Source organism: Cyprinus carpio, chromosome B3 (assembly GCF_018340385.1).
Source record: "Cyprinus carpio isolate SPL01 chromosome B3, ASM1834038v1, whole genome shotgun sequence".
Taxonomy (NCBI): Eukaryota; Metazoa; Chordata; class Actinopteri; order Cypriniformes; family Cyprinidae; genus Cyprinus; species Cyprinus carpio.
The window spans coordinates 27,922,927-27,936,006 of NC_056599.1; the positions used below are offsets into that span (position 1 = coordinate 27,922,927).

General features: G+C 38.7%; 1 protein-coding gene across 4 annotated transcripts; it reads left to right on the forward strand.

Moving 5' to 3' along the window:
• The first annotated feature begins 114 nt into the window (after window positions 1–114).
• LOC122136573 (ceramide synthase-like) lies at window positions 115–12,348 on the forward strand. Of its 4 annotated transcripts, none has more exons than XM_042720603.1 (8): window positions 115–269; window positions 1,206–1,371; window positions 4,203–4,362; window positions 5,051–5,134; window positions 8,309–8,531; window positions 9,458–9,553; window positions 9,926–10,035; window positions 11,584–12,348. In XM_042720603.1, exons 3-8 carry the CDS (start codon window positions 4,238–4,240, stop codon window positions 11,822–11,824), a joined length of 879 nt encoding a protein of 292 aa, XP_042576537.1. In that variant the 5' UTR covers window positions 115–269; window positions 1,206–1,371; window positions 4,203–4,237; the 3' UTR covers window positions 11,825–12,348. The 4 variants fall into 4 exon arrangements, with proteins under 4 accessions (XP_042576537.1, XP_042576540.1, XP_042576538.1 ...); XM_042720604.1 differs by lacking the exon at window positions 115–269 and adding an exon at window positions 590–836; XM_042720606.1 differs by lacking the exon at window positions 9,458–9,553.
• The last annotated feature ends 732 nt before the right edge of the window (window positions 12,349–13,080 follow it).

The window sequence follows — 13,080 nt, forward strand, 5'->3', positions numbered from 1 at the left end:
ACAAAAAGACGTCGGGCCATAAATAGTTAATGCGGTCTCGCGCTATCAGGTCACTTTGTTTTTACTCGCCATTGGTCAAATTTACTGTCAAGCAAAGCTTAAGCCAATCAATGAAGGGCAAATCTGTCGCGTCCTTCTCGTTTGGCCCATCAGCAGTTAGTTACTAAGACTCGCGGTGCAGATTTAAAAGTAAAATTAACCTCTTGTCAACGCATTTAGGACGGGGGCCTGTCGAGCAGACGCGATTTCTGAACCGAGAGCGATGAACAGTAAGTTAAACCGGCATTTTCCCGTTTCCGTGATATATGCACTAATTTCTCCGGTGATTTCATTTAAAGGTTATGTAAAAAGACAACGGAGAGCACGGCTGCGTTCATCCGCTCAGCGAGGCTCTTGTTAGCACACAGCGCTAGCGCGAGACCTAGCGTGACTCTCTGTCTCTACTTTGCATACAGGCGAAATACAATAACGCCATTATTTAGGTCGCTCTCGGCATTTGGTTTAGGATTTGCACATGTTTTGTAGTCAAATGTGAGCCATCCCCCCCTCCCTGCCTTCCCCGGTCCCCACTTGTTTTGTCTAATCCTAGCGAGGCGGTCAGAGAGGCAGAGCCAGGGACCAAAGTGGTTGTCTGGATACCTGCTTCTCTCCTCCTCCATCTGGTGCAGGGATCCGCTCTCCGCCGCGGCTAGCCTGCACTTTCATTTAAATAAGTCATTTGCAAGGCTAATGTTTGAGTGTGGCCGTATCTGACCACTGCAGCTTTTGATCTGCTGACTCAGCTCGAGTAAAGCTCTTTGTGAAGACCAGATGGACGCGGATCGGGTCTTTTATATGTAAGTTAGGGATGCATGCGCTTCCTGGACAGCTGGATGTGGACAGACGAACTTTACTGCACTACGATTGATCTTTCTCGTTGTTATATATATATATATATATATATATAGATATAGATGGCTATATATATAGTATATATATATATATATATATATCGATATATATAGATATCTATATTATATATATATATATATATATATATAGATATATATATATATATATCTATTGATCTTAGATATATCTATATATATATCTATATATATATATTATATATATTATACTATATATATATCTATATATATATATATATATATATATATATATATATATATATATATATATATATAACTCTTGTATTTTTCCGGCAGGTGTTGGCAATCCAAAACCTGTGCACTTTGTGGGATCAAGCGCTTGGGATAAATCAACATCATCATGTGGACCGTCTCACAGATGCCTCCTGGACCCTGTGATCCGATTTCTGGAAGACTGTGACAGGATTGTCCTTCCCCGTAACCGACGCTGCTCAACCTTAATGTAATCTTCTGCCTTTTTTGCTCCTTTTGCTTTTGTCCAATCTGGCCCTGACCCCCCCGCTGCTTTTCTCTAGTATCTTTAGGATTGCTTTAACCCGTTCAGACCCTATTATATGTTCTAACTTGCATCACCTTTCTCTGGTGTGTTTATGTGTAGTGCTGCAAAACTGATTAATATGGTTTCAGGAATGCATCGTACAGAATTTGTGCTATCTTCACCAAAATGATTTCTTTAGACCATGCCTGACCAAAGTTGTGGAATTAATGAAAGGCCTGTAAGAGCAACAGACGTCTGACCGGTGATCATGTAGTGAAATTCAACTTTGTGTATGTTTGGTGATGTTACATTGTAGGTGGTGTGGTATAGTAGTACATGAAAATCCATGAGCAGGTCATTGTAAGGTTTCAGGTTTGAACCCCGAGGACGGATGCAACCCTTGTTATTGGACCAAGTATGCGCCTATAATCTGTTTCTTTGCTTAAGATGCCATATGCATCAACAGTTATGTTTTAAATTAATGTTCATCCCACAATGAAATTCAAAATCTGTACAAATTAAATTTGTTGATTTTAGGTTACGCTTAATTTAAAGGTAGCCTTGTGTAATTATACAATGAAGCACTTCTTTATCAACAATATGCACTTACTAAAGGATTAGGGTTCGGTTTAAGGTTCGTTGCATGTAATTATGCATAATTTAGTGTTGTTACTATAATACATTTGTGACCTTGGAGTACAAAACCAGTCATAAGTAGCACAGGTATATTTGTAGCAATAGCCAAAAATACATTGTATGGGTCAAAATCATTGATTTTTCTTTTGTCAAAAATCATTAGGATATGAAGTAAAGATCATTTTCCATGAAGATATTTAGCAAATTTCCTACCCTAAATATATCGAAACTTAATTTTTGATTAGTAATATGCATTACCAAGAACTTAATTTGGACAATCATCAAAGTGATTTTCACAATATTTAGATTTATTTTTAATTTTTTTTTTTGCACCATCAGATTCCACATTTTCAAATAGTTTTATAGTTACCAAATATTGTCCTATCCTTACAAATCATGCATCAATGGAAAGCTTTTATTCAGCTTTCAGATTATATATAAATTTTAATATAAAAAAAATGACCCTTATGACTAGTTTTGTGGTCCAGGGTTCCATATGTATGTATATAACAATAACATACTAAATAATCGTAAATTAATAAAATGTATTAATTTTTTTAACAGTAAATTCATATGTATAATATTCTGGATGTTTTGGCTTTCCATTGTAATGGATATCGGAAATAATAAATTAAAAAAACACAATTTTGCAATTTATTGTAACTAATAGATCAATTTTATCGTATTTTTGTTATCTCTGGGTCTGAACGAGTTGCATGTCACGGATTGAACACTGCCGTACAATAATCATATTGTGTTTGGGGGCTCAGGGGGCGCATCCCCGTGTTTGCAATCGGTTGTTTTTTTTCTTCTCCATCATTTTTTTTTTTTTCTCTTTCTCCATCACCATGTGGGGAGGAAAGCGATTCATTACTGGCTGCTGCTGCACTCAACTCACAGGAGAACACAACACAAACACACACACACACACACACAGCCAGCAGGCCTGCCCTGCGCCTCGTGCGCTGCTGCTGCACTCACTGGCGAGGAGGACACAATAGGATGGATGCCGCTAGCCTGCTAGCTCTAAAGGTAGCGTTGTGAATGCGCGAGCCCTTCGCGATGCTTTGCTGTTTACACGAACGGAGAAAATCCGAGCGTGACCGAGATGACGTAAGGACCGGCGGAGGGTTTTATAATATCGTTTGCGCGAGATTAGAGTTAGTTTGAATCCGGAGAGCGTCACGTGTCTCGTCTGTGATTTGTTTTCGTAACAGAATTTGTCGCTGCTCGATCTCTTGCATTATTTGCGTGCTACATTAACAGATTTGTTCGTGCAGGCTTCAGAATAATGAATAGCTGGCTTTAGTTTAGCTTTGATGTCTGTTGCAGGTTCGGATAGAAGTCTTTTTACGCTGCTTTTGTGATTGGCTTGCTGCAGACATGCACTCACTGTCCCACTGTAGCAATATAACAGGAATAATACACTCCCTTTCACCTCCTCCCACAAGGTTACCCTCACTGTACCACGGGATGACGGCCTCCACCCTCCCACACACCCCCTTTCTTTCTTCTCGGTGTCCCCTCGTCTCGCTCCCCTCCCTTTCCCTGCAGTAATCTTTCTAAATCTCTTGCTTGCTAATCCTTTCCGTGCCTATTTTCGTACGGACCCCCCTCCCCCTAAACATCCCAGCTTCTTCTGCTTCAATATAAACATGGCAGTTGTCCTTACAAAGCAATAATGAGCTCAGTGAAGGGATGCAGTCTTCCAGAAGATATGTGTGCGATCTATCTGTGCCATGCTGTCACAATGCATACCTTGTAGTCTGTCATTTAAACTAGGCTTGAGAGATGAGTGGTATTTTAAGTTGATGTATGCACATTGATTTTAGTCTTGTTTGTCGAGTTTTAATGTGGATTATGTGGTCTAATTTTCCTTCTTTACTCTCCCCGTTTGTTTCATCCTTCTGTCTTGGCCTCGCCCTTCTCTCTTCTTTTTTCAGTGAACAGATTTTTGGTGAGAATCAAGTTATGAACGTAATGCTTATGATCAAGCAACAATGTTATTACAAATTAAAATACTTTTATTACTTGTCTATTTAAATCTTTTTTTTTTTTTTTTTTTTTTAAGATTGGGTTTTCATGAATGGATCCTATTATGAAAAATGTATGGACTTTTTAAAATGCATGTTTAAATGTGTTATATTTATCCTCTTTAGACACACAGTGACGTTGAGCAACTTTGCCCGAGATTATGCTGAGCATCCTTGCAGCTGGCTCCATATTCTTCCCAGGCCTCTTCCTGCTGTCCAAGCGATTCCTGAAACATGCTCCTGGGCTCAAATGGAGCGAGAAGGATGCTGTCATCGTCTCGTCCAGGTAAATAAAGGGAAGAGAAAGTGAGATGTGTTGAAAGATGCTGTCAGGCTCAAGCTACCTGCTTTCATTTACTTGTGTATCTGTGCTATTTTTTGTTTTTTGTTTATAAAAGTTACAAGTCCATCATTGTATTTTTGTGTGATTATTAAGGTTCAGTTAAAAGGATAATATGACAAACCAGTTGTTTTTAGTTGTTTAACTGTATCAGTCAATGTGACTCTTATATGTTGTATATGTAATATGCATAAAATATGCATCAATAAAACTGGCTCTAGCTTAGATTTTAAAAATAATTGTTAAAGTTACTAAAATATTTGAAGCTGGTTGCCTGAAATGAATGGGGATGATGATCCCATAATGATCAAATATCTGCAGATTCATCGGTCTGTTACTAAATGTGTTTCTGGTAAGTTTATGTGAAATGTGTCTGATTAAAATCTGCTGAGTAAAGATGTTGCATGTAAGGTTACATTTGATTGCAGTGCATGTCTGATGCATCATTGTGTTTTTCTGCTTAGCTAGGAGAGTTACGGAGTAATATCCTGCTTAAATGGCTCTTTCTTCAACTTGTGTCATCAAAATCTGCTATTAATGGTTTCGAATATCTCCTATCCAAGGGTGTTTGCAGTCTGTTTTGGTCTCCTTGCTATCTTTCATGAATGTTTTATTTTCTCTCACCCTTTCTCAGACTGGTGTCCTCCGTTCAGGCCATTATGGCATCCTCTGCCGGGTACATCATCGCCTGTTCATGTGAAGACATCATTGAGGACCAGTGAGTATCAGATGAACATTTGTAACAAGATATAACATTTAACATATTTTTTCTCTTTTCTTTTTTTTGACAGTTACGATTGAGTGTATATGCAGGGCTCTGTGTTTTACTATGCTCAGCACTGTTTTACTTTGGTGTTTGTTTGTTTTCCCATGTGCATGTGTCCCTCTCGCCTCTTTTCACTTGTGTTGCGTTTGCATATACAGCTGAGAATTCTCTCATTTTCTATGGAATTGTTCCCAGATGTGTAGGAGTGTGAAAGTATTCCCTTGACTCTGAGTGTTTCTAAGAATGTGCTATTCCTCCAATGCGCACCTGTAATCTAATTAGAAACTAATTAGGTTGCGAGCCTATCTGTAAATCCACTGTGGCGCACCAAGCCGGGGGGAAAGGGAGCGAGAGAGAGAGTAGACTGGCAAAATACTTTGGAAAAACTTGACGGTGTCAGACTTTTTAAGACAGCGTTAGTCAGCGATTGTAGTTAATACTTGAAAGCCGCGTCTTTACACTCTGTGAAACCCATTAAGGAGGTTTGTGGGAAAACGGTTGGCTCTAATTTGATTTGCCTCACCTAATCGAATTGTAAATCTTGTTTTGAGCTGTTTATCTTGTTTAATTTTTCCTTAACCCAAAGACACACAAGTAAATTAAGAACGACAGTTCAAATAGGTCAGAGCAATCATGTTTCATAAATGATTTAAGCCAGGTAAATTCAATTACTCCGTGTATGTGTAGTAAATGCATCAGTCAGGATACAGGAGGGCTGGGAATTAGACACAGGCCAAGTCACATGCTAGGCCTGTTTTAAAGTTTTATTCGTCAGATTTTGAATTTATAAACGCTTTTTTAGGTTTTGGAAGTATTATATTAATAAAAAAGTACATCAGTATTATGATTGCTTCAGTATGTTTTTGATTATTCATGACTGTAATAATGGATTTGTAAAGTGTATATTTCTATGTAATATCTTAACAGTAGTTACTGAAAACAGTAGGGATGCACAGATTCCACTTTTCCCTGAACAGGCCGATACTGATACTTTTATTTTTGGTACTTGCCAATAACGAGTACCAATACCTGTATTTTCATTGCATTTGTGAATATTTTTTTTTATTTTTTTTTATAAATACTGGGTACAAAAACCAAAAGAATATGTATAATGTTAGTTGGCTTAGTTCATTAAGCAAATAGATATTTCTATAACACAAGTCACATTTTTTTCAACTGAAACGTGTTGCGACTTATATTCCAAAGTGACTCTTATAATTAAATTAACATCAACAATCAAAACATGCCCAATAATGGTGGAATACGTGATTTGGAGAAGAAGAATCGTTGAATAAAGTCATCATTTTTGTTTTCTTCACAAAAAAAAATCATTCATCTACATAAAAAAAAATAAAAATCAATCACTTAACTCACACTAACTAAACAAAACAATGTCCTTACTACCTTTCTGGGCCTTGACTGTAGTAGTTGCATTCCTGCCTATGCAGGGTCAGAATGCTCTCAGATTTCATCAAAACTATCTTAATTTGTGTTCTGAAGATTAATGAAGATGGTGTGGGTTTGGAACGACATGAGGGTGAGTAATTTTTTTTTTTTGGGTGAACTATCCATTTAAATCCTTTATATATTTTTTTCATCTTCTTCAAGAGAAGATGCTTTTTGATCATAGACTGTATAAAAACTTGGACGTTGTGTCTGTGATGTCACCCGTAGATTCCTGAAGAGCGTTTTTGAAGCTCAAAGTGGGCGGAGACGGCCGTTGCCATCTTGGCAGTGCATCACTGCCTGTCACTCCCAGATCATCGAAAATGGGCAAAGAGGCAGGAGCTGGTTGCTGAAGCCACACCCACCTAGCTTGACGGCAGTGTCAGCCGCGTCAATCCACCTGTCACTCAAGTGTGCCACGCCCTTAATTATGCAGAACTTTAAGGCTTAATATAATTTAAACATATGAGTTATAAAAAAAAATCCACCTCCGTCACAGTTGTCACGAAGGACAAAATTAGCTATATAGACCAAAAGCTTTTTTTTGAAACCAGGCTGCAAACATGTTTTTTTTTTTGTGCTGTAAAGTTGGACATTTTAACATGGGGAGTCTATGGGACTGACTCCCTTTTGGAGCCAGGCTCTAGCGGACAGTGGATGAATTGCAGTTTTAGTCACTTCTTTGTTGGCTTCACGAGAGAGAGCGGGAGCTTGCCACTCGTTTTTGATGCTAGAAATGCTCTATAATAGAAATTGCTATTCATTTATGCTGTTCAAAATTTGCTTTTGAAAGAAGTCTCTAATTCTCACCAAGGCTGCATTTATTTGATCTAAAACACAGTAAACAAAATGACCATTTTTCTGTTTGAATGTATTTTAAAATGTAGTTTATTCCTGTAAAGCAAGCTGAGTTTTCAGTAGTCATTACTGCAGTCTTCAGTGTCTATATTTTATCGTTGAAAACAGTTGATCTTCTTATTTTTGTAGAAACTGTATTAGATTTTTAATGAATAGAAAGTTCAAAAGAATAGCATTTATTTATAATAGAATTTTTATACCATAGTAAAATTCATTACTGTCACTGATCAATTTAATCCATCTTTGATGAACATAAGTATTAATATCTTTTACTGACCCCAAACCTTTGAAGGGTAGGTATGTTTAATTTTCAGAAATAGACACATTTATCCTCACAAATCACATTTGTCTCAGGAACGTGTAGAGAGTAGTTTTACTGCCTCTGCAGTCTGACTCTACTTGATTTGCTAGTCAAATTATAAGGGAACACATCACCCAAAAATGAAAGTGTCATCATTTACTTCCTCTCATGTTGTTCTAACCTATATTAATGCTTGTCTCACAAAATGAGAAATTGATCTCTTCTGTAATTCCCAGTAGTAGTAGTAAGCACCTTGGCTTGGACTTATGGTTCTCAAAGGATTTTAAAAGTGATTTAGAAAAGGAGTTAAATGTGAAATAAACGCTAAGTTGCCTTTCTGAGCATTATATCTATAAATATTCAATATATAGAAATATTGAGTAATGAGTGAAAACAATCATGGGAATGTAATTATGTATATAAACAGGGGTAACTGTTGCAGAGTAACCCTAAAATCTCATCTCGGGGTTTCTCACTCTTGTTCTTTTCGTTCCTCATCTCTTTCTTCTCTCTTTCTCCAGGCACTGGCTTACCAGCAGCTATATCCTCTTTGCTGTCCCCTACTTCGTCTATGACATCTATGCCATGTTCTTGTGCCACTGGTACAAACTTCAGGTCAAAGATCATGAGGAGGAGAGCGAAGCCAAACCGATGAGGTCAGCCATCAGCGGCTATCTGCGCCGAGAGATCCTTATGGTCCTGCACCATGTCGTCATGGTCACTGTCTGTTTCCCTGTCTCTGTGGTGAGTGGAATGAGGGTTGAGTGACTTTAAAACGTTTTCTCATAAACACACACATATGAAGTGCATCTTTTTAGAAATACGATTCCGGAGGCCCATCAGAGCCAGTCTGACCATGTGTTTGGAGTGTAGTAACATAGCTGTGGCTTGATGACTGTTTAAGAGTGATTTGATGGGATCATGGTCTGTGGGTGGCTTGAAGTGTGGCTGAGTCAAACTTGTCCTGAATGGGTCTGTGTACTTTCACCCTGTAATCATGCTCTCCATCACTCTCCATCTGTATCCATGGAGACTGTTGCTGTCGGCAGCAGTGCAGCAGCCAGCACCCTGGCATTAGCTGCACTTAAATGGCAATGAGTGTTCTGTCCTGATAAGACAGAGAGAACCTCTACAGCGCTTTCCTCTGATAAAACCACACTAAGCTTTCCTTCATCTGACACAACACACAAGTAAAAATTTTTCTTTTCTTTTCTTTTTTCCATACACCCTTCTTCTCTTCGTTCTCTTTCAATTTCCTTCCCTTTCCTCTTCCCCTTTCCTTTTCCTCTCCCTTCCATTCCCTTTGTACTTCTTTCATTTACCTTTCCTTTTCCTTTTTCTGTTCCACTTCCCCTTTTCATTCCCTTCTTTTCAATTTCCTCTTCCCCTTTACTTATTAATTCCTGTATTTACATTTTTTTCTTCTTCTTTCCCATCCTTCCCTTTCCTCTTCCTTTCCTTCTTCTTTATTCCATATTCTCCTTTCCTTTCTTACTTTCTCTTTTCTCTTCCCTTCCCTTTCATTTGCCTTTATGTTCAATTCCCATGCTCTTCTCTTGCTTTCTTTTTTCCCCCCTTTTTTCATTAATTTATTTTCAATTCCCCTTTCCCATCCATCTCTTTCCTTTTCCTTCCCTGTTTTCCGTTTCCCCCCCCCTCTCTTTTCTTAGTTCTGGAGACAGGGAAAAGGGGATTATTTCCAGGGTGTGATGTTCCTGGCAGAACTCAGCACCCCATCTGTCTGTCTTGGAAAAATACTCATCCAGGTACTACACTACACACACCCTGTCTTTCTGTATCCCTCTATCTTTCTTTTGTTTAGTGACTATCTCCAAAACAACCAAACAAAACATATCACTACACTACCCTCTCTTTTAAATGAAATGTAAATTTAAATTCTAAGATTTACTAATCTTAAAACATCTATTGATTGGCAATCTTTCACAGACTTTTTTACTGTAAACAACTCTCTCGAACACATCTCCTTCACTGCTTCTGTGTGGAGTGTGTAGTGGGGAATATTGAATCATGGTTTTCAGGGTTCATTGCTCTGCCTATTAATATTTTTCTATCTGTTAAACGCTCTCTCTTTCTCTTCTTCTTGCTCTCTCCTTTGTTTTTGTTTTTTTTGGCCTCAGTACAAGCAACAGCACACTCTCCTACATAAAGTCAATGGAGCTCTTATGCTGGTCACTTTCTTCATCTGCAGAGTTCTTCTCTTCCCCTACCTCTACTACGCCTACGGCAGGTAAAGATCACTGTTTAACACTCTCACTCATTCAGTCTTTCACTCACTTATATTTCTATTGCTCATCTATTCCTTCTTTTTTTTTATCTTCTCTTTCTCTCCTGAGTCACACTGCCTCTGATATTAACATGGATACTTAAATCTTGAGATTTTCAGACGCATATATTTCTCACTCGGTCTCAACCCAGGATTTGATTTGAACATGAGACATTTACACATTCCTCCTAAAATGATTGTAATAACCACCAAGGATCAGGAGCTGTGTGGTTTTGTATCGATCGTAACACCAGGACACCCCTCATCAGTCTGGATGGCATGTTCTAATTTTAAAATTGCAGGCCTGATGTCTTATTCATAAGATTGGGAATTTGAGCATCCTTAGACTTAACACTTGTGCTCCTAGTAACATTTTCTGATTGTGATCTTTACTGGCAAACTAATATATTAGGGATGGACGATAATATCAGTACGTTATCGGAATCGGCTGATAAAGGCTGTAAAATCGGCATCGGCCCAAGAAGAAAAATTAGCCGATATGCCTTGCCAATTAGATGAAAAAACTCACTTGTGCTCAGGGTGTGCTGCTAACGATATGCTCATGTCAGTAGTGGGGTCATTCTCGAAGCAAAATACCGCCTCAATTGTGATATAAATTCAACAGACAACACATTTATTTTGAAAATGCACACACAGAATACCGCGTCCAGTGTGCGATAGAGTCAACAGTCACTAGTGCATGCAGCAGCAACACCATCCAGTGAGGCTTTTTCTTTATTTAGGGGTGCTGTAGGCCTACTTGTAATAAAATAAAAGTAAAATACACACACACACACAAAAAAACATTAGGATAGTTGTGTTTCTGAATAAATAAAGACATAAAATCACAAGTCTGTTTTGTTTTTAAAAGTCAGAAGCTATAGCTTATGTGAATAAAAATCACAAACATGACACATGTAAATAATTTATATACAGATTTGTTCATTGATGTGAAAAATATATTTTTAAATGAATTATGAAAACTTAAATACAAGGTACTCTTTTGCTTTAGGCTATCTACAAATAAAAAAGCAACAGAAAAATTGTTTATAATCTTTGTACAGGAGATACTTGTTGTTTCCAAAAAAGGAAATATATTGGTATATGCATCCGCTATCGGCCAAAAATATCGGATATCAGTAAAAATCCAATATCGTGCATTCCTAATTTATAATAATGGTTATCATTATAATGATCATCCTTGGTGTGAAAGGAGTCCCGCATCCTAAATAAAAGAGCCATGTGCCAATCGGTAAAGACTTTGCATTACTGCAGCCATTGGTTGATACTGTGGTTTCCATAAAACATTTTGCTGAGACACACACACTTGGGACTGTACATGTGCATTGGGTGGACCAACCTGAAACATGCATTTTTTTTTTTTTATGCATTTCCCCATTAAAGAGTGATCAGACTTTTCTTGAAATGGACTTTGATTATAAAAAATACTGATAATTACTTATTCTCTATATGCTGACTATATGCAAATATTTGTTTGTGCTCATATCACAGGTACGCCTCCATCCCCTTCTACATCGTGCCGCTGTCTGTGCCCTGGCAGTGTAACGCAGGTGCAGCTTTGCTCATGGCCCCGCAGGTCTACTGGTTTTCCCTCATCTGCAGGGGCGCCTTCCGTCTCTTCACCAGAGCCTCACGGCACAAAGCTGCTCCTAGCAGCAAAGACTCTGAACCGAAAACCTCACTCCTGCCCCCTGCCAACGGATACAGCCCCAGAGAGACCGACTCGCACTGAGAGAGGAGTAGAGATAGAGATGTAGGTACAGGGTTGCTAGATTTAGACCAAACAGGAAACCGAAGGCAGACTGACTTATTATCCTTGGCTCTACCTTAGACCCAGTGGCGTGGGTTAGCAAACAAAGAAACTGAAGGTCTGTACCCTCGCTATTCACCATCCGTCATCCTCTCATTGAGAACAAAAATAAGACTGCAGACCAAACCAAACAGATTGTTTTCTCCCTAACATGCACATTCTCTATGTTGGAGCAGTAGGTCGGCGAAGTCTCATCTGCTGCTTTGCAGGGTTAGTGCGTCATTTGTAGATTACCATGGTCATAAGCTTCAGAAAAAGGGACTGATGTGGATGAAACAGGAACAGTATTTAAACCGATGGATGGATGGAAGGATTGATACATCCCTCATGTCTCTCTTTGTTTGCTACAGCTGCAGAGAGGATACGAAAAAGGGAACAGAAAGTTCTCCGTCGATCTGTACATAAGGTTTTATTAATATACTTGCGTTGGACTCCAAATAGATTTTAATTTAGATTTTAGATTTTTTTGTAGACCCTGTTTGTTTATTATATATATTCAGTTCTGTTCCTAAGAACGGGTGGATTAGTTTAAAACAAAACCGTTTCACAAAGTTGTTTGGTTCAAAACAATCCTTCGGACCCTCACTGTGGGTGCATGGCCTCCTTCCAGCTGTTTCTCATCGCAGCTAAAAAAAAAAAAACAAGACGGCAGCAGCTGCATCCAGTTAGTTAGTGAATCAGCAGTTATAAAGTAGAAGGGGGGTCACTGAAAGGATTTGGATGAGGCTGAGGTAATGCATTAGCATATCTCTGCTGCAGTGCTCCAATCCTTTTAAGATCCAGACGTCAGACAGAGGGGGAAGAGACCGAGCTGCCCAGTCAAATACTGCATTTGAAAACCAGACTGAAGTTGGCAAGGCATTCGGACGAACCTGAGCCAGTCGATTTGTACTCTGCGTACAGTTTTATGTGAGGAGGCTGCCAGCATAAAGGACCTCGCTAACCTCTGATAGATCCACACCACACGATGGATTCTATGCTACCACTGATTGTAATCCGCTCACTGAATGGATAACAACTGCTGTTTTTTCTCCACACTGATGAGATGTTTCTCGTAACAGGCAGTCGGCCTTCCTTTCTGTCCCGGATATATAGGAGGTCCACTGATTACGTGTTTTGTCACCCCAATTAGTCCTCGCTTTTATGGTAAAAGTGTCATTGGCGTAACAATGTTTTCT